Here is a 23,052-nt window from a genome sequence, read left to right on the forward strand (position 1 = left end):
TCGAGAGTGACATTGTGTTTTGTGTTGTTAGATCCAATGTGCCTCTGTCAGAGGTGAGTAAATGAAGCCAATTGTATTGCATGTGTTCTTTGTTGATGAGCTGCTCTTACCTAACACAGAGCGCGAAGATAGTGAGCAATGATGCTAATCAGTGTCTTAAGTGTCCGTTTGTCTTGTGATTTAGAAAAGCGTATTTGGACTTGCGTTTTTAGTAGATAGTAAAGTTGTCTCATTTCTTTTGATAAATAAACCACACACATAAACCCTTTCATATAACTGCTTAGTGTCCTTTCAATACAAACTCCCATTCAAACTGTAAATGGTCATACAAGAGAGTGTGCTTTGAAATTGGATTTGGATTGGATTTATGAAAAACTTTGATTTAAATTTAAAAAAAAGAAAAAAAAACTGATTCATAACAGCCTGCCTCCTCATTAGCTTTTGTTTAGTTTGTTTAAAGAAAATAAATGAGTCATTAACACAATTTATATCAGCGATTCGCCCACAAGAAAAAAAATGTCAATCAGCAGCGATATTTTTTTTTATTTGAAGGAACAGGACTCTGGTGTGATTTGTTTTCTGATAATTCTAACCCTAACCTTTATTAATAACTTTAAACAGTTTTATGTACTTAAACACTACAGTTGTAGACTCCAGTTAAGTCAGGAAGCTTTCATAAAATATTATTTTGAAGGAAATAGTCATCATAGCAAAAATCAGCTATTACAATGCTCTTAACAAATCGTTCAAACACATATCCCCTCCCCCCAAAAAACTGCTAAATATACTTCTAAACTAAATAGCGAATGCATAAACAAACATAGTCGCTCAAACAAAAAACACACTTCATGTCGGTCTTAACAGGGAGCAGCTGGATTCAGCCACGTTAGACGAGTTATGCCATATTCACTGTTGCCACTAGAGGACAGTTTATCCACCCAAATCAATAAAACTAAATGCAACACTTTCAAAACTAACCATTACAATGTCACTCTAAACAAATCCTCCAAGCAGCTAAATTTAATTCGAAGCTTTTTTTCTAATTGGATTACTCGAGTTAATCGATTAATCCTTGCAGCACTACTTCCTACACAGGCCATCGACCGAAATTACGCAAGTGTCTCGCAAACCGCCCAAATACCCCATATACTTCAGTTATATGAGCTTTACAAACGCGGCTGGAAAATATTGCACTGCCTTGAACAGTGAGAAATATAGGTCAAATGGAGGCCAGTTAACACTGTGTAAGGTCACCAAGGTTTTATCCAGTTCTTTTTTACAACTAATGAATAGGACACACAAACTCTATCATAATATATATATTCAGTTTAAATTTGTATTATGCACTTCTTCAGTTTATTGAGGTAAATGAATCATCAATTAAGGATTCAATTTAGTTATTCTGTTACACATGTTGTATTACACAACCACATGGTCAAATGTGTGATTTTAGACATGCGAATGTATTCCTTCATCTTCTAAGCAATGCAGTTAAATACTTCGTAATAGCTGTTTTTGAGCTCAGATGTCCTTCACTGGTTTGAAGTGCGGTGGCCTTCTTTGCCATTTATTTGTCAAGATGTAAACACAATTGCAATGCCTGTGAAGCAAGTTTATCTCACTTGGACACAAGTTGTGGTTCAAAGTCCATGAGTTAGTTCTGGAGACAATCATTGATGATATAAAGCACACTTGCAGTGCAGTACAGCAACATGTTGGTGGGCAGGGGGAAGTAGAAGCATGACTACCAAAGCTGCATATTCCACTGTGATAATTGCATGAACTCAAGAGAGGATTTGGGAGAGACACAAGCTCCATCCTTAAAAAACAAACACCATTTGGGTTAGCTGTGCCCTGGAGGAGTAGTGCTGTCGCACTGGACCCAGATTTTCTGTTGGCTTTGGATATATCAAGGAAGCAACATGAGGGCCACCATACTGCATACACAATTCAACACCTCTAGCTCATCCCCCTGGGGTCAGTCTAATTTGCAGTTACGTGGATGCACAACATTTCAAGCTGTTACCCTCAATGTCAGAAATTTCTACATCCTTGTCATTTAGTAACTTTCTACATCTTTTTGTGACTCACTGCTTTGTATTTGCAATACTACATATAATTCAAATGGGTTGTCAAGGTATTTGTCATTATAGGATTATTACAAATGGAATCCAGCTGTTGTATGAGTGCTTTCAAACATTTAAATAGTACGCTTCTGTTGAGTTATCATCACATTAAATCAAACACTAATGCATTTTAGTGCCTCTCTTTCTGCAATCCTCGCGTGCATTCGCGTACTCACACATACTGCGAGGGGATACAATCTCGGGCCCAGTCAGAGTGCACAAGAGCAGGGACAGAGTGACTCATCACCAGATGGCTGAGTGTCACACATCCCTGCCACCAGGAACCCTTATGCTTTTACCACCTGGACAACACCCAAAGTGACATGGCCTTGGAGGGTGGCCACTCAGGATATACATAGCAAGGACCACACACAACAATATGCCTGCCAAGCTTCCGTTTTTCTCTTCTACACTTGTACCTCCAAAGTCAAATCTAATTCTGGTTGACCTCCCACATTGTCGAATTTCAAAACATAGAGCTAGAATCTGTTCTAATAAAAAATATATACAGTATATTTAAGTGTCATACTCTTGCGCTAATAAAATTTTTATTTATGTATGTTATGTACATATGCTGTAGTTCACTTTTACAGTGGTATGAAAAAGTATCTGAACCTTTTGGAATTTCTCAAATGTCTGCATAAATTCCCCATCAAATATGATCTGATCTTTGTCAAAAACATACACATGAAAATACAGTGTCTGCTTTAACTAAAACCACCCAAACATGTATAGGTTTTCATATTTTAATGAGGATAGTATGCAAACAATGACAGAAGGGGGAAAAATAAGTAAGTGAACCATCTGCCTAAGGAGACTTCAAGAGCAATTGAAACCAATTTTTACCGAATGATTTACCGTAATTTCTGGACTATTGGGCGCCCCTGATTACAAGCCTCACCCAGTACATTTTTAAAGGAAAAAACATTTTGTACATACATAAGCCTCTCCTGCCTATAAGCCGCGTGTGGCCACTTAGTAACAAGAGATATTGACAAAGAAATAAAGTTTTTTCGAAATTTTAATAACACACCTCAACTTTGCGTTCCAAATAGCGCCGGAAAACACGGCAGTTATATAGCAGCGGCACGGAAGTTACATAGCATCAGCATGGCGGGACAGCACTAACTGGGCTGGTTATTAAAAACATAAACGTCTTTGTTAGCAATCGTCATCTTCCTCCTGTGCACTCAAACCATGGATGTTTTAACCCTCAGTGTCGGATATGAAGACACTCAGATACACTTCGCCACGCACCTACTCAGTCTCTCCTTCGCTGTCGCCTTCAATGCCTCCCATAATGAGGCAAATTCACTCCTGAGCCCGTGCCATCCTTCTCGTCACGCAGCAGACTGGCCCTTCGAAACCCGTTGGTGATGGCGGACTTCTTTCACACCGCTTCACGCTGCCAGGCTCCCCCGGCATACCTGTGCAAAAGCTGCTCTTCGCATGCGGCGAGTCTTGGCAAACGATCTCTCGCCGCTCGTCATCAAAGCTTCCCATACAACTCGGATGGCCAATTTAATTTCTTCTAGCATTTTCCATGATGCAGGTCTGCCAATTCTACTCATGTACAGAGACTAGGGTCCGCCACCTCTATTCATGCACAACGCACAAAGTTAAACCACCGGTAATAGTGCAAACTAGCGTCTTCCGAGACACATATATTCCACGTGTCTCACTCCCACATTCCATGCTCGAGCGCCCCTGGTGGCCGTCAGAAAAATGCACAAATTGGCTGCATCATTGCACACGCCGCAGGACCCAAAATGAGGGAAAAAAGTAGCGGCTTGTTGTCCGAAATTACGGTAAGTCAGGTGTGTGCCCAATTGCTGATGAGTGGTATAAAGCTGCCCTGCCCACTATAAAACACACACCTGATAAAAATTGTCTTGATAAGAAGCATTGTCTGATGTGCACCATGGCTCGGTCAAAGAGCTGTCTGAAGACCTGCGATCAAGGATTGATGATGTGTATAAAGCACAAAACTATCTCTAAAAGTCTGAATGTTCATCAATCGTCAGTCAGAGAAGTTATCTACAAATGGAGTGAGTTTGGCACTGCTGCTTCTCTCCCAAGGAGTGGCTGTCCACCAAAGATGATGCCAAGAGTTCAGCGCAGAATACTCAGAGAGGTGAAAAAAGAACCCTAGAGTGTCTGCAAAAGACTTACAGAAATCACTGGCACAGTCCAATATCTCTGTCTACACATGAACTATATGTACAACTATGGCCAAGAATGGTGTTCACGGGAGGACTCCACGGAGGAAGCCACTGCTGTCTAAAAAAAAAAAAAAATTGTTTCTCGTTTAATGTTCGCTAAAAGGCAGTTGGACACGACACAGGAGTTTGGGCAAAATATTTCGTGGACTGAGTAAACCAAAGTTGAATTTTTTGGGAGTAACACACAACATCATGTGTGAAGGAAAAATGGAACAGCTCACCAACATCAACACCTCATCTCCACCGTGAAACATGGCGGAGGGAGCATCAGGATTTGGGGCTGTTTTGCTGCCTCAGGGCCTGGACAACTTACAATCATTAATGGAAGAATACATTCAAAAGTTTATCAGGATGATTAGCAGGAAAACCTGAGGCCGCCTGTCAGACAGTTGAAGTTAAAAACAGGATGGATGCAGCAACAAGACAATGATCACAAACACAGAAGTAAATCAACTTCAGAATGGTTTCAGAAGTTTATCAGGATGATTTGCAGGAAAACCAGAGGCCGCCCGTCAGACAGTTGAAGTTAAAAACAGGATGGATGCAGCAACAAGACAATGATCACAAACACAGAAGTAAATTAACTTCAGAATGGTTTCAGAAGAATAAAATACACATTCTGGAGTAGCCAAGTGAAAGTCCAGACTTGAACCCCATTGAGATGTTATGGCATGACCTAAAGACAGCAATTCATGCCAGACATCCAAGGAATCTGACTGAGCTATAGCAGTTTTGTAGAGAAGAATGAGCCAAGATTAGTCCTGATCGATGTGCCAGACTGAGCTACAGTTACAGGAAGCGTTTGGTTGAAGTTATTGCTGCCAAAGGGGTTCCACAAAATATTAAATGTGACGGTTCACTTACTTATTTTTCCTCCTTCTGTCATTGTTTGCACACTATCCTCATTAATATATGAAAACCTATACATGTTTGGGTGGTTTTAGTTAAGCAGACACTTTTTTTTCCATCTGTGTGATTTTGACAAAGATCAGATTACATTTGATTGTGATTTTATGCAGCATTTCTGCATAAAATGAGAAATTTCAAAAGGTTCAGATACTTTTTCATACCACTGTATGTGAACACGTGAAATAGGAAATTTACATAATGGTCCCTCAGTTAGGCAGGGATGCTGCTAGTTAAAAGCAGTTCACCATCCATTGTACATTTCAGTCTTCGGGTATTTCAGTGCACATGATAGTGGCTGGTTACTGTTAATATCATTATTTTCAATACATTTTCAATGGCCATCAATCAATTCGCAGATTTTCGTTATGAGCAGGGAACAAGGACCGACGCAACAGCTGTATTTATTTTGTGTACCACTGTTTTACAAATTGTTCCATGGTGAATAAATAACATCAGCACTCCCTTAAATGCAAAACCCTATTTGAAATATGGCCGTTTCAACCACTTTTATGCACCTCTGTAAGCTTTATTTTCCTTAGATTTCTTCTGTACTATCATTCCCAATAATTATTTAACCTCCAGGTTCAGGTATATTTTGCCAGAACATTTGTGTTAAATTCCAAATTATGAAATCATCCTTTTAGATGGGCCATCTCATACAGTACCTTCCATCTTGTTTACCTACTGTCATGCACATATGCACACATCCTTCCCTTCCCCCTTGTTCTTGGCTCAGGCATCAGTAACAGGCTCACTGTTATAGGCTTAGCCAGTTCAAGTCCTCTTCTCATCTGCCACCTTCTTGCTTGTCTGTGTTATATTAGGTAGATAAATTAGCACAGTGCCCTACTCTCTTAACGAGGACATGGCCATATGACGTTTTTTCTCCTATGGTTAAGTTAAGCAGTGTGAGACGTCGGTTAGGTTTTTTTTTTTCTGCACAAGACTCAATGGAACCTGCTCAGAAATCTGTTAGGTATGTACCAAGCCTTTTCATTGCCCTCCCGCTTAGATGTTTCGTAGTGGTGACATTTATAAGATGGCTTGTGAAAACTAAAAAAAAACATTAGCTTTGAAGAAATCTGTAAGAGCATAATGCGTTTTACTGTGCAAATATGCTATACAAATAGAAATCCACTAGATGAGCCTTTTGGGTGTAGTGGTGCTTTTTCTTTTCTTTCTCCTCTACCTAAGTGCTTCTGCCATACTTTTACAGAATAATAACAAACACCTTATACTTAATTCCCCTCATATATATTATCTGTCATTTAGACACTATTTTCAGTCAGTTCAGTTAAGAAAAATGGTTTATGGCCAAATGAAATATAAACTCTATTTGAAAACTGGAGCTTTTCCCACCTTGGAGAAAGAATTAAGAGACTGGAGTGGTTTACTGGACTTTTGCAGGAAACAATTAGCTTTTTCAGATGTACAGTATGTTTTAAAAAACACTCATTAAAAAACAGTTAATCTTGAGTGGTGGATAAAGAATCTCATTTAACACTCGCTGCCATTTTCTGATCAACAATTAAGACACTGAGGGCAGTGATGGACATTCTTCAGGAAAGAAACCATACTTGTCACAATAACAAAGTGTTTTTTTTTTTTAATTAATTTATTTTTTATTTTAATGTACATCTATTTGAGTAAAGGGTGTTATTGTGACTTTTTTAAAATTCACGAAACAGCAGAGAAGGTGTAAAAAATGTTTTAATGAAAATCAAATAACACAAAACTAAATATGTTGACAGAACAGTGTGTAAATTAAAACCTTTTTTTTTTTTTTTAAATCTTTTCACATTTTAAAAGCTTCTATGCTCTCCCGACAGTGACAAGCATGTTGTGTAACAGCCCAGTTGCTGGGGGCAACTGTCTCTGCAATCCTTAAACTCAGTAGAACTCAGCATTTAAACATATTTGCACACGTGTACCGACAATTTTTTGTCATGGTTGCTTTTGCAAAATTTCTCATTGACTAACTAAAATCCATGTCAAAGAAAGTTCTTATGTTAACCAATCTGCAAATCACATTTACATGATCTTCTTATATTAAGTATATCATCTTAGCACTTTTGTAATAGGTTGACTCATTTCTTTGTCTTCACTTACATGCTGAAACCAAACCTAGTAGAGCGTGCCACATTCTTCTAATCTAAACCAATGTACCTTTAATCCACTTTGATCGGATAGATAGTGTTGAAGGACCCAAGAATCTCACATACAGTCTGATATTTCTGTGTGCAAGGAACCTAACAGTTTGTGTTTACAGTATATACACAATTTCTGTTACTTAAGTTGTGGCCTTACATAGAGGCAGATGTATTCATCTCACCATGCAAAATACAAAATGTTATGGTCAGTGTATGTTTGTTCCGAGCCAACAGAGAGGGTTTTTGAGCTAGCCTCTGACATATCCGTCATGTCGTCACCTCTTCACATTCTCCTAAAGTGACGATGACTTGGAGCGTAAACTTAACAAGACAGGAAATATACAGTAGCGGTAACTGAGCGTGCCATTTTGTACTGCCTGATAATGCACAGTGAGGAGCAGAAGTATTTGCACCCATTGTGATTTTGCAAGTTCTCAAACATGGATGCATTTCCACTTATAGAGATATGTCTCTCTATATATATATAAATGTATGTGTGTGTAATTTAGTGTGTGCTAATATTTAGTACAGAAGCCTTTGTTTGCAATTACAGAGGTCAGACGCTTTCTGTAGTTCTTCACCAGGTTTTCACATATGGAAATGGGGATTTTGGCCCATTTTTCTACACAAATCTTCTCTAGAGCTGTCGTTGGGAAACACGAAGTTTCAGCTCCATCCAAAGATTGGATTGAGGTCTGGAGACTGGGTTTGTTGAATTTTATTTTGTGCACTGCATAGATTTTCTTGTGCGCTGAGTACGTGCAAGCAGTACGTGATTGCGCACGTGCCCAGCTTACGGTCAACACTGCTTAGGACATTCCGTACTTTTGTACTTTGTGTCTAATGTGTAACCGCAAAGCCACATATGGTGACTGTCAGAAAACAAGGAACCATTGTATTTTAAAATAACAGCTTAGATTTTTTGCTTCAAGTCATACCTCTATTGCCATTGATCCATTTGAGTGGTAATTCTTTACCAGTCACATAATGTGATATTAAAATTCTCTTAATAACAGTAATGTAGTAAAGAATTTCTTATGTGCTAAGATTAATTTTTTGAAATACAACAATTTTACAAGGGTTTTACACTATTGGCGGTAGATCACTGTCCCTATCCCCAAATAGTCTTTTTCAAACATTAAATGCACTGCTAAGACTCCCATTATAGCCATTAGCGCTTGCAAATTTAAACTGTAAGCAAAAACACCCTAGATTTATTTACCAAGTTTGACGTGTGTGTGCGTGTGTGCTGGAGCAGAAGTCAGAACATTTGTTTGGAAAGTTTGAGGGGAGGTTTGTGCTGATGAATTCATGGTGGCAGGGCAGTGGTGCAGAAGATGCTCTTGGGGGCAAAGAGAAAGAGGCGGAATAAAGAGAAGTTGTTCCTTCATCCTGCTGTGTTCGTCTCTATGCATCTAGAAAAAAAGAAACCCAGCTGGGTTTGGCGCTCACTGGATAGGATCAGGCGCTGGGTAAAGAGGGGCGGAAAAGTCAACATGACAGGGACAAAGCAAAGACTGGGCATTGGCCCGCTTTTGAAAATGGTTATTTTTATAGTGTGTGCATGTGCATGCGCGTGTTGTGGAGGGTGAGGTTGTTTAACTGACGTCATGTGTTTTATGTCAGCAGCTTTCCACATCAGCACACTATGGTCATCAGTAGTGGCCACTGAAGGAGAAAAGCAAGCTTCCTGTTTAATTAATGTATTTTCATGACTTTTGTTCTGCAGAGAGCATTGGGACTTGGCCACAGCAATCACTAGTCAACATACTTTACATACCGTTTTTTCTTTATCGGTTTAACATTAACCCTTACTCCAGTTGAACAGATTTCTAATCAAAATCCTTCCCTTTCAATCTAATACTAAAGCAGGTGAATATCTACCCATATTTTATTCAAATTGTGTAAAAGTAATTCAGTTAATCTGAGCCAATTACATTATGGAGGAGAGACGAGGTTCACCCTTGAATGTTTGACAGTCAATTGCAAGGCACGTTAGAACAGTGGTACCTCAACGTATGAATTTAATTCATTTCAGAACCTGTTTGTAAGTCGAAATGGTTGGATGTCGAGATGGATTTTCCCATTAGAATACATTATAATTCCCAAAAACCTACCCTAAATCCTAATAAATCCTCATGGTACAATTACCAATAGCAATAACACATAGCAAAACAATTTTCAAGTCAGAATAATAATGAATTGGGTTGTAATGTGGCGGTTGTGTTTTGCATGCTGTTCCTGAACGCACCGTGTGACTGACGACGGAGTGAGAGAAGTGCGGAAGTTTTAACTTTTTCCTTTCATGTTGTTGTTGGCGTCGGCTACGGCGGACAGTAGCCGTGTTGTGTTGCATTGTGTTTCTTTTTTCACCACCTGCACTAACCTTCTTGGGACTTTGCTACTTTGGGCTACACTAGTTGTTACATTTTTCCTCTTCATTCTAAATACAGTGGTACATCTACATACGAAGTTAATTCGTTCCAAGACCTTGTTTGTAAGTCGAAATGGTCGTATGTTGAGCAGGATTTTCCCATAAGAGTACATTATAATTCCATTAATTCATTCCACAGCCTGAAAACCTACACTAAATCTGTTAAAAATGCCAGATTGTTTGCATGTTACGTGTTTTGGATCCCCTGGTGGCGAGCTGCAATATGTTGTTTTTCTAATCAGGCATATTTTGGCCATCAAAGAGCTAAGACCTACCTTCTCATAGAAAGAAAATAAAAAGGCAACGCATTGATGAAGAGAAAGTTTTGTTTTGATTAATTCGGGACAGGCATCATTATTGTTCTAACCGGACTATCTGCAGTGGTACCCATTCTTCTAGTCACATCAGCCCAGCGCTATTTTACAAAATCCTTAATAAATACTGCTGTTACTATTGCAAAAAGCAATTACAAAGAGCAAAACAAATTCATTATGAATAGAAATCGTAATAGTACTATAATAAAATGTAATAATAATACCTGTGATAATGTAACATATCGGGTTCTATAATGCCGGGTGTATTTTGCGTGGTGTCCCTGAACGCACCGCGGGTTGACGGCAGAGTGAGAGAGTGCAGTTGACTCTTTTCATGTCCTGTTGCTGCTGCTCAGTTGTGTTGTGTTGCACAAGTTCTGAAATAAATGATTAAAAACCATATGACGCTGGCGATCTCTTTGGCGATGGTATCAGAATAATAATTGTCACCTTAACTTATAAAGACTGGCGAACAGAGGTCAGAGGAGTATTGTCAAGCAGTTCACAGGCGTGCACCCCACGCTCATATTTTTATATCATTCCATCTTCATTTCAAAGATAAGCCTTTTTCTTTTTTAACCACCTGCTTTAAATTATTGGAACCCATGTTGATTTCCCTCACAAGATATTCCACCGTGTGTCAGTCTTGCGGGAAAACAATGAAATTGCGACGTTGTCATGAATCGTCGTATTTCGAGCATTTCGTCGGATGTAGAAACAAATGGCGTGTCAAATTTTATGTCGGATGTCAAAAAGATTGTGTGTCGAAGCGATCGTATGTCGAGGTACTACTGTATTAGATTTTACTTTTTGTTTACGTCAGAGACGCCAACAGGGCTCAACCAGTTTCACCAATGAAACATTGCAACAATAATCATATGACTCCATTATACCAATCAGATTCAAGCTTGCCATTTTATGATCACACCGGCCTGTTCAATCACGTGGCGTCTTTTTTGCACTGTAATGAAAAATTAAAGAGCATATGACACGAGAAAAAAAGTCTTAAATGGCATTATTATGTGAATTAGAATCATATTTTGAGACGATTCGACTATATACAACAATTTAGAAAAGCACAGATGACGAGAAATTAGTTTTTTAATCTGCCGGTTAGCCACGCCTACCATTATAGGGCTTTAGCGTCCCCAACAGGTGGATGACGTCAGCGGTAGACTGGGCTCATCAGTTTTACTATTCAGCCCATTGAGGGGGAACGAGGAAAACGTGACGAAGAGAGCCGCAAAATGTCATTGTTTCTGTCTCTTTACTTCAATATTTTTACAGGATATTCTTTATATCCAAGTGTTTTCCCCAATAGCTATATAAATGGCTTGAGAAGGACCAGTCAGCCCATCGAGGGGGAACTATTCACAACGAGGAAAATGCGACGAAGAGAGCGGCAAAATGTCATTGTTTCTGTCTCTTTACTTCAATATTTTTATAGGATAGTCTTTTTATTCAAGTATTTTCCCCAATAGCTATATAAATGGCTTGAGAAGGACCAGTCAGCTCGTCGAGGGGGAACTATTCACAACGAGGAAAACGCGACGAAGAGAGCGGCAAAATGTCATTGTTTCTGTCTCTTTACTTCAATATTTTTACAGGATATTCTTTTTATCCAAGTATTTTCCCCAATTGCTAAATAAATGGCATGTTCATGACAAATAACAGTCTTGTGCTGAATGGAATATGAAATAATAAAAATGCATTTATTCAGGACGACATGGCAAAATTACTCCATAATGGTCAAAAATGTCGACTTCACCTTTACTGTCGCACCTCCCGAACGATATTTTATGACACCTAAATCGGACATATGTCATTTCCCTTCCCCGGCTTCGGAAAATGTAAACAAACCAGAAGCCGTGACAGCTAGCCGACATGCTAACCCGAACCGAGTGATGTTTCAAAGTCTTCGAAGTGGAAAATCACACATAACCATCCTGGATTATTTGACATGACGACCTGGTTGTCGATTGTCTTAGTGGATCGGCAAACCGCCCGGCGAAGAGCAATGTACAGTTCGTTCCCCGGAGGAGGGTGGCTGGATTTGTTGTGCAGCTAACGTGCTGCTGCTAATTAGCATTAGGAGAGCTTTTTACATGCCTATCAACGATCAAACGTAAGTAGTCCTTCATTTAAAGGAAGTTTGTAGTGTTTACTTTGTAATCGCTGTATTTGTATTTGACATAATACAAAACAAGATGTTTACTCACTTCCTCATAAGTCCAATGGTTCCACAGTAAATATCCACGGTGAATGGGAACCTTTTGAAACTCCAAAAAGGTGCATACGCCTCTCCCTCATACAGAATGATTTTTCTTCAGCCGTTTGGCTGGCGTGATGCGAAAAATAAACGTATTAATCCGCAAAATCAGCTGAATCCTTCGTCCTCATACACAACAGTACACTGTAGCGTGAAGAGGACGTCTTCTACCGTACACGCCACAGCGCCCTCCTCCTCAATGCAAGACCGAAGCCGGAAGTCACTCATTTTCATGGCGCGGGATTAAAAAAACTAAATAAAAATAGCGATCGCTTCCACACACATCCAAGCGGCCCATATCATTCAGGGGCATAAAATACCGCGTGTATTATGAAATAAACATGCTTTTTCGTGTCACAGGCACTTTAAGTATTTGACATAGAGTGCTGCTGTCAAAATGACTCGAACGTGTAAATTTTAATCTCTTACAGTTTTTATTTGGCATCGATTGACTACGGAAAACCGGAGATATGATTTTTTAGTTTCATTTTAGGAAACATTTACCATTTCTCCACTAGAAGGCACTAATGCTCTTTGGACAAATAATAATAAATAATAATAATAAATTTCTGTAGATTTTTTTTCTCTCGCTGCAACTGATTTTTTTTTTTGTATTTCTTTGGCAAAATGTGGTTATGTAATATGTTATAGCATAGTATAATAATAATAGTTCATATCGATAACTATGTGCTGTGAAAAAATACCATTGTTTAAAAAAAAACCTCAAAACTTCTGAAGCAGTACTCGCAATGTTACTCATTATTTGAGTGATATTATTTTGAAGAAATGCTACTCTTAATAGAGTAAAAAGAGTTCCCGCTGGGTCTTAAAAAGTCTTAAAAGCACTGAATTTATGAATTTGGAAATAATACCTTTAAAAGTCTTGAAAAAGTATTAATTTTTATATCTGAGTCTTATAATGTGTGATTTATAACTTCTCTGTGTCTCATTTCTCCTCAAAAGTGTCATTTGTCATTTTGATTGAATAACGTAGCCTAAAAAAATCAACGGGGTGGACCCGCCAATCATTGAGAATGCTACGCAGCCACCGGTCAAAATCGGCGATTGCAAGCACTGATGGATTATGGGATATTGTGTCATGATTTTGATTTGCTAATCCAAGTCAAATCAGCGTTGGGTCACTGAAAGATGACTACAAATATGACTGCTTCTTCAATTTGGTGTGCTGTACGACTAGCTGAAAAAGATCACTATTATTATACAGATCACTCTCACTCCTGCACGCTCCCGTTGACTTTCATTCATGTCCCGTCCCGACCGCAGGATTCCTGCGTGAATCCTGTGTCAAGACTGGAGTCCCAACAAAATGTCATGCTCTACACTACACAAACACATTTTTTTACACTTAGCCATACTGTAAATTTCATATTAGAGAGATGGGGAAATGTAAATTCAACGAAGCATGGTTGGGTAAACAATCCTTTCGCCTTTGGCTCAAACCAGTTGATAGCAGTGTGTTTGAGGCTTTTTGCATCGTATGCAAAAAAAAAATCAGCTGGGTACAATGGGCATGAATGTGCAAGAGTCCCATGCTAAATTAAACTTCCATGAGAGGAAAGACACAAACTCCCTCTATTGCCGGCGTTTTTCAATATGCCTGTTTAAGCCAGCCTAAAGAAACAGAAGTTAAAGCCAGCCAGCAAGCTGCTAATGTAAGTGAAGCGACAGCAGCTAACACTAGCCAGCTAGCTGCTAGTGCTGCAGCCCCCCTGCATCCCAGCCCAGCTACGATTGCTAGTAGATTTGCTAGAGTGGATCTACGCACACCGTCTACAGCAACCGTGAAAGCAGATGTGTTATGGTTGCCCGAGAGTTTAAGATGACACGCGCCACCCTAAATGCTCATGCTAATGAGAATGCCTCTACTTGACCTGTGGTCTGTGGTCTGCGCTGCGGTGGTGTCACGTGAGTAGTCTTTTCAATATGCTGCATTTTTACATCCTGCACGCATTCCACATTTCCATTTTCAGGAAATAAATTAATACAAATTCACAGATTTAGTTTTTCTTGGTCGCTATGGCTGTGAAATAAGTGTTATGTATTATAAAAACAAAAAAAGGCCTCAATTAGGTCTTAAAAACACTTAAATTTAACTTGGGCATACCTGTAGGAACCTTGACTAAAATTCTTGGCCATTCTACCCACCTCTGCAAATAAGTGACATTGTAAAGTCCAGCCACCTACATTTTGAGCCACCTACAAGCCTTAGTTATCATATACAGTGGTATGGAAAAGTATCTGAACCTTTTGGAATTTCTCACATTTCTGCATAAAATCACCATCAAATGTGATCTGATCTTTGTCAATATCACACAGATGAAAAAAACAGTATCTGCTTTAACTAAAACCACCCATTTATAGGTTTTTTTTTTTTTTTTTTTTTTTTTTTAAACCTGTCCTGTTCAGCTGTTTGACACGGAGAATGGAAGTCTAAGTGCCCGGATAGTCTGAACAGTTTTATTGTTTCACATTGAGAGTCTGACATATTCCCATTGTGATCATTCAACATACCTCGTTTATTATGACAAAGCAGCGAACAGGAAGGGATTATGGGGGAACAGAAGAAAAGAAACACAAGAGAAGAAAGAAAAACACAAACTACAACTAGAAATACATCGAACATCTAAACCAATTACTAATATGTTGGTGCTATCGTCAGCGAGATGTATTTCCGGTTGACACCATGTGGGGAGCCTGTTGACCAAGGAAAGAGGGGGACAGGGGTGGGGGAGTCTATAAGCTAAATGATTGAAAGGGGTAACGTGTACACAAATCAGCTCTGTGATCTAGAACCCAGTAATCATGTGAATCCCTTGTGAGTGTAAGCCCATTGGCGACCAAGCCTACGCCGCCCCATCGCCAATCCCGGCACCGGGACCCCCCACCCGAGCGCGCCCTATCACATCCAGCCACAAGTGAGCCCCACCAGGCGCGGCCCCCACCCATCCAGTCCGGGGAGGGAGAGCAGGCGGGGGGGAGGGGTCAAGCGCAGCCCATCCCTCCTCCCGCAGCCCAGCAAAGGAGCCATCGCCCCCCCCCCCCCCAGATCCAGGGTGGTCCCCCGTGCCACCCACGCACCCATCAACCGGCCTTCAGAGATGGCAAGAGGGGACGCACGACCAACCCCACGCCTACCCCCACCCCCGCCCGCCCACCCAGACCACGAACCACAGCCCCCCCAACCAGCACAGCACGCCACAGGACACCCAGTGGCCCACCAAGCCCAGGGCAGGGCAGGGTCCCCCGCCGATGCAGGCAACACCCAGCTGATACACCGGCACCCAGCCAGCAACCCACGACAGAGCACAGGGGCGGATATCCAGTCAGAACGCCGAGGAACCGCCACGGGGCGACGCAAGCCGGAGCCCAGACACCCCCCCCCCCACCACCACCACTCCTGCGACCGGCAGCCCAGGCAGAGGGGAGGCCACGCCCCAGGAGCCACGCCATAGGGAAAAAAGTGTGGGACCCACCTATAGTTGGTTTTCATATTTTAATGAGGATACTATGCAAACAATGACTGAAGGGGGGGAAATTAGTAAGTGAACCATCAGATTTAATATTTTGTGGCCCCCCCTTTGGCAGCAGTAACTTCAACCAGACGCTTCCTGTAGCTGCAGATCAGTCTGGCACATCGATCAGGACTAATTTTGGCCCATTCTTTTCTACAAAACTGCTGTAGCTCTGTCAGATTCCTGGGATGTCTGGCATGAATCGCTGTCTTTAGGTCATGCCACAGTATCTCAATGGGGTTCAAGTCTGCACTTTGACTTGGCCACTCCAGAATGTGTATTTTGTTATTCTGAAACCATTCTGAAGTTGATTTACTTCTGTGTTTTGGATCATTGTCTTGTTGCAGCATCCATCCTCTTTTTAGCTTCAACTGTCTGACAGACGGCCTCAGGTTTTCCTGCAAAAAGTCCTGATAAACTTTTGAATTCATTCTTCCATTAAGGATTGTTGTCCAGGCCCTGAGGAAGCAAAACAGCCTTAGATCATGATGCTCCCTCCACCATGCTTCACAGTGGGGATGAGGTGTTGATGTTGGTGAGCTTTTCCATTTTTCCTCTACACATGACGCTGTGTGTTACTCCCAAACAGTTCAACTTTGGTTTCAACAGTCCACAAAATATTTTGCCAAAACTTCTGTGGAGTATCCAAGTGCCTTTTTTGAGAACATTAAACGAGCAACAATGTATTTTAGAGAGGAGTGGCTTCCTCCGTTGACTCCTCCCATGAACACCATTCTTGGCCATAGTTATACATATACTTGATGTGTGCAAGGAGATATTGGACTGTGCCAGTGAATTCTGTAAGTCTTTAGCAGACACTCCAGGGTTCCTTTTTTACCTCTCTGAGTATTCTGCGCTGAACGCTTGGCGTCATCTTTGGTGGACGGCCACTCCTTGGGGGAGAAGAACAGTGCAGACTTTTAACATCCAGACAACATCCAGACTTTTAGAGACGGTTTTGTATCCTTTCCCAGCTTTATACAAATCAACAATCCTTGATCGCTGGTCTTCAAACAGCACTTTTGACCGAGCCATGATGCACATCAGATAATTCTTCTCATCAAGACATTTCTTACCACTTATGTAGTTTATAGTGGGCAGGTCAGCTTTAAACCACTCATCAGTGATTGGGCACACTCCTGACTTAAAATGTATGGTAAAAATTGGTTTCAATTTCTCTTTAAGTCTCCTTAGGCAGAGCATTCACCGACTAATTTTCCCCCTTCTGTCATTGTTTGAATGCTATCCTCATTAATATATGAAAACCTATAAATGATTGGGTGGTTTTAGTTAAAGCAGACACTGTATTTTCATTTGTGTGGTTTTCACAAAGATCAGATCACGTTAGATGGTGATTTTATGCAGAAATGTGAGAAATTCCAATAGGGTCATATACTTTTTCATACCACTGTAAGTTTGAAAAAAAATGAGCGATTGCGACAGTAACAATAAAATGTGTACTCAGCCATCGAGAAACGCAATGACAAATGTACAGCATGCACAAATCACTGTCCTGTACTTCCGTTCCTTGTCTTTAGTGATCTTTGTCAATGTATATTTGACTTGGCTAATTTGCATATGAGGACAAGATGACTCAGTGCTGCAGTCCATTATTGCAGGGTCACGAGAACTGCATTCTGTGTACTTAATCCAAGCTGCTACAGCATAACCTCTCGGAAGAAGAATATTTTCTCATTCAAGATCAATTCTTTTCTAGGTGGACAAAGTTTGATGTTATGGAAAATGAAATGTCAACAACTCCTACAGGCACAATTACTTCTTGCATCAAGCTAACAAGCAAAGCGCACCTTGCTGAAAAGAAAAAAAGACGGAATAATCTCCTCAAGTGCTATGCAAATAACATTGCCTGCAGCAGTATTATCACAGCCAAGCAGCTGAGACCACATGCAACTGTCAAAACATTTTTTGTCACATTTAACCATCAAGTTTAGTCTTCGCATTACACACTACAGCCCCCATATAGTTTAATAGCTCATTGCTGTGCCAATATAGTCGAAGTGTAAGGGGAAAAAAATCCATGAACATATTTGCTTTTAATGGAGTCATTAATGGCATTTTGTCTGAAATGAAAAAGGACACATCCATGATAATGAGCTTTTCTGTAGTCTAGGTTTGCGCAAAAGCAGCGCCATCCATCAACCCTTTTATCAGCTCTGCCTTCAGGATGCATTGATTAATATTTTGCTCCTGATTTACTGTTTCATTGATTTCTCCAGCACTTAAATGGCACAGTCGTACCCACATGCAGTAAATCTTGTTTGGTGTTTATTTTTATTTTGCTCACACCTGAAAATTATTTATATTCTCTAATTTATTTCAATTAACGTCTTTTTAAATCCAACTTGCTCTGTTGTAATTTGACACATCGCCATTATCTGGGAAAGCTTTTGGACACGACTTCTATAATCAATAAAATGAAAGTGCTTTAATAATAAGGTGACGATTATCGTCAATATTAAAGCCACTCATTTGTCATAATAATATTATTATCATTATTATTTTGATAAGTCTGACACAAATAATTTTTTCCAACACCTGGCGTCACTATCGCCATGGGAAACAATCAGCCCCCATTGATTCAAAGAATGACTTTACAGAAAAAAATGGCCTCGAATTGTCTAATTGGGGAGGGGGGGGATGATTGGTTGCCGGGGAAAATCAACAGAGTAACTATGCTGCTAGCATTTTGCAGGAGATAAGTAACCCAAATTGTGTCAGTGCTTTTCAGACACGCACGCCAGTCATGTTATGTAATTCACAGGCGTTTGGTCTGTAAACATTTTTTGTATGTGGCCATACTACTCTTGGAGAGGGGGCGGGACTGACCGAACAGCTGGGGGTAGTTGCACTAGTTTATGAAAATTTGAGCTAAATATCGGTATATCGTGTACAGGTACAGTATGTTGTTATCGGATCAAATATTATCAATACAGGGACAAGGCTCCAAACTAGGTTTTTCTTAGTAGGAAGTTGGAACACAGCAACCCCCTAAAGAGAAATCTAAAGGCCACAAGCACAAGAGTTAGGGTGCACAATGTGAATTGCCGTGGAAAGAAAATAGTGATCCCTCGCTACTTTGCGCTTCAAACTTCGCACCCTCAGTCCATCGCAGATTTTTTTTCAATTAATTTTTTTTTTTTTTTTTTTTTAAATAGTACAGATGAGCTGTCCCAAGCCGATCGCGTGGTCTCACCTTCGCTCCCTCCGTTCCTCCCTTTTCCTGCTCTTTGTTCTTCAGGCAGGCAGTGCAAGTGCACTGGAGTTGCTTATTAAAGTTAACAATGATTGACAGATGAATGTGTCTGATGTTGCCAGAGTCACAAACTTCAGAAGTGGCAAATGCGTCCATCATCGTTTAATTTGATAAACAGTTGCTGTGGTAACTCATTGTGTATAAGTGAGCAGCTCCGAGTGGATTTGAGTAGACTCACTCAATGAAGCATTAAATAAACCCAAGCATTTTTCTGATACCACTTTACTCTTTTGGGACAGTAACATGTTTAAAACATCATAATTATTACATCTGAAGTGCTTAAATATATATATGTGTATATATGTGTGTATATATATGTGTGTGTGTGTCACCCCAGGAGGAAGCCTCTTCTGAAGACGGTACACAAGAAAGCCCGCCCGTCTCATCTGACAACAGGGCATGGTCCCAGTAATGCATGTGCTTTGTTGACATGTCTTCAGCAAACTGTTTGCGAGCTTTCTTGTGTACAAGTGTGTAAAAAGTGCTTGAAATTGGCCGTGGAAAAGTTGTACGAACCCTGGGTTCTGTAAAATCTGTTCTGCTGAAGTGTCTCGGGGGGGGGACAACGCCGAAGAATTTTTCCAACTCAGCCACTTGTCTGACAAGCACGCAGAACAATACGGCGAGTATAAGAAGCTCACAGAAACTTAAAAAAAAAAAAAAAAATCACTTCCAGCATACCGACTCCTGTAGCGGAGGCTTTCGAGAGGGTGAAAAATTTTCCTGGGGAGAGTGCCAAGGCATGGGGCATTCATCGGAAAAATAATGAAATAAAATAAATATTTTTGTAAAAAATTAAATAAAGACATTAATTGGCCTTCCGGTTTTCAGTTTTCGTCCAAATGTTTCCAATATTCAGTTTTCAATTTGGGCCAAGAATTTTACTTTCAGTACATCCCTAATTTATCAAACTTTAGGGGCAGCGGGGAGCCCCGCAGGATATCAAATTCTATCTATAACACATCTTTATGGAACCTCAAAAGAGTCATAATTAAATAAATAAAAACAACATTTTGAAATACAGTCAATACCATTTTAGTAAATAAAAGACAAATAATATGGCCCTTAAAATGTAAAACAAGGTAATATTATTATGAAAATGTTTTTACAAGATAAAAGCATTTTTCACAAAGTACTTTTTTTCATAATGTATTTTCCCGCAATGGCCTTTTTATTTCATAATGCCGTTTTTTCAACACAACAATGTCATTTTTCAGCACAATGAATTGTGTTCTGTCAATCAAATACAGGGCGGAGTCAGTTAAGTGATTGGCTGGATCATGGCATCTGGTTAGCTGCGTTAGCATTCGGTAGCTTCGAGGAACTGTTAGGTAAACTTTCAAAAAGCATCTCATCAAAAACACCCCAAAAAAAAAAAAAAAACACTGCTGCTGAAATCCTCGCTTAGGCTGAGGTAAAGGCCTTCCCTTACTATCCAACCAATTCGCAACTTCTCTGAGTAACTCTGAAAGTGACGCTACCAAATGCTAACGCAGCTAACCAAACGCTACGATCCAACCAATTTTAACATAAGATATATCTTAATCTTAATTTAACTGACTTTGCCTTATGTATTTTATTTGTTTGACGAAACACAATTCATTGTGCAGGAAAACAACATTATTGTGCTGACAAATGACATTAGGAAATAAAAAGGCCATTGTGAAAAACGGCATCTTAAAAAATATTACTGTGTGAAAGACACTTTTTATCTTTTAAAATCTCATTGTGCTAAGGAAATGACATTATGGAATAAAAAGGCTATTGTGAAAAAAGACATTATGAAATAAAAAGGCTATTGTGGAAAAAGACATGAAATAAACAAAAATACTTGGGGAAAAACGCTATTTATCTTGTAAAATCTTTTTCTGAATATTAATATTACCTTTACCTTTACTTTAAGGGCCATATTACATCAATCGTCTGTTATTTATTATAAAATGCTATTTATTTCAAAATGTTTTTATTTATTTAATTAGGACTTTTTGGGGTTTCAATACATCTTTTCCGTTAAGTCAACAAACGCCATCACTTGTTCTTCCACCATGTGCAGTTTCTAATTGTTTGTGATGTCTACTAGTCTTTTGGATGTGACAAGGCCTTCCTCTAGAAGTGCTGGAGGCTTCGTCTTCATTTTCAATGCCCATCTCCACTGTCACTCTCCATTATGGAACTCTTCTTTCTCCAACATCTTAACACCTTTTGTCTTGTTCATCTCCTGTGGGAGGCGGGGGGGACAGATACTGTATCTTTCCTAGTCCCACAACATCATGTCTCACCTTGCTGAAAATTACTGGCTGTCTTTTCAAATTCTTTTATTTGCAAAGCCCCGCCCCCTTTTATGTTTAATAGCATCAAAAAAATGTATATGGCGGAAACACAGACAAGGCTGAAAAAAGTTTCTGCTCTTGCACCCCTTTCAAATAAACTGCTGTATTTTAAGCCAAAATAACTGCTGTGTTTGATAGAACAATATGTCTATATGCTGCCATAGCAGATTAATGGCGCATTAAGCCCCCAAACTATTTTTAATTTGTCCGTTTTACCCTGGAAACCCCTGTTTACAGATGTCGCGCAACCGCTTTTTGTTTCAACCTAGCCATAAAAAGAAGGTAAGTAATTATATTTATTATTCAAAATGTCTGTCATTTTTAGCTTGGAATCATTAATTGATGTCTAATACTTCGTTTAAATAAATTTTGACTTTAAAAAATGATTTACTCGCATATTTTACACTATTAAACAAATTACATCACAATGAAAAAATTAGCGTCTGTAAAAAAGTCACGGGTATCTACCTTATAACTTTCGCTTGATTGTATTTTTTTTCGTTACTGTCGCATTTTCCCCAATATTTTAGATGATGAATAATCGATTCAGAGAAAGAAAAAAAAGTTTAAAAGGGTAAATATATGAAAATGAAAATCTCGATTAATCCTTGATGGCTGCGATTTCTGCATCGCGACCCTTGTTATATTACCATGTTTCACCCATAAAATTCCCCCAAAAATCCAGCTGTGGCCATTCACATCTGTGTCTTGACACTCGATGATACATGCTACATGGAGTTTTTGGTTCGAAACAAGGTAAGTACGCAATAATATCTCGTTAAGATCATGGCGTCTTTAATTCTGCTCTCGCGTGCTCTCACCTCCAGTTAGGGTTTTGCTGTTTAAAAATATATCTTTTAAATGCCCTCCTGTTAAAAAATTTTCTTCCCTCAGAAAATTGACATTTTAAGCTTTCCAATGATGTATCACACGTGCATATCGGACAATTTTGAAATTTGGACAAAGTGGGGGTCTCAGAGCGGAACTTCAAGTCACTTAAGTGTTTTCCGCCATATACAGTATCAGATAACGATTTTTACTAAGACTTCTTTTTGGACTTTGGTAAATAAACTACACAGAAAGTAATTGCCACGTGGCACAAGATGGCCCACTTAGTTACTGCCATCCATCCTTACTCTTTTATGTATACTGTGGTACCGCTACTTACAAACGTCTCTACAAACGGATTTTTCACGTTACGCCTCAAGGGGAAAATATTGCCTCTTATTAAGAAAAAAAATTCAGTTTATGAGAGGCAAAAATACTGTACAGTACTGTAACAGATACGTATCTACTTCCTGCTTTCTGCTTTGAAATGTCGCGCCACATGATCCTGCTGCTATCTTGGTCATAATCTTTCTCATCATGCCTCAGTAACGTGAGGCTGCGCTCCTATTGGCCTATTGTTGATAGCGTTTCAATTTGGGTGTCGCAGTATGACGAGCATAGGCGCGACGGTGTTGTTTTTATAGCGGGTCGACGTCTTCGCCA

At 39.7% G+C, this 23,052-nt stretch overlaps 1 protein-coding gene across 6 annotated transcripts in view; it reads left to right on the forward strand.

Moving 5' to 3' along the window:
- Window positions 1-23,052, forward strand: part of oxr1a (oxidation resistance 1a) — a 330,399-nt gene that overhangs the window by 81,217 nt on the left and 226,130 nt on the right. Inside the window, exon 1 of one of the 6 annotated variants that reach the window (XM_057833156.1) lies at window positions 5,355-6,233. The exons of 1 other annotated variant lie outside the window; for it this stretch is intronic. In XM_057833156.1, the coding sequence (XP_057689139.1) occupies window positions 6,148-6,233 (86 nt within the window). In that variant the 5' untranslated portion in view covers window positions 5,355-6,147. Of the gene's footprint in view, window positions 1-5,354; window positions 6,234-23,052 lie in introns of those variants that run through there. 4 more of the 6 variants (XM_057833160.1, XM_057833162.1, XM_057833154.1 and 1 more) reach the window with 4 other exon arrangements.

Source organism: Corythoichthys intestinalis, chromosome 4 (assembly GCF_030265065.1).
Source record: "Corythoichthys intestinalis isolate RoL2023-P3 chromosome 4, ASM3026506v1, whole genome shotgun sequence".
NCBI lineage: Eukaryota > Metazoa > Chordata > Actinopteri > Syngnathiformes > Syngnathidae > Corythoichthys > Corythoichthys intestinalis.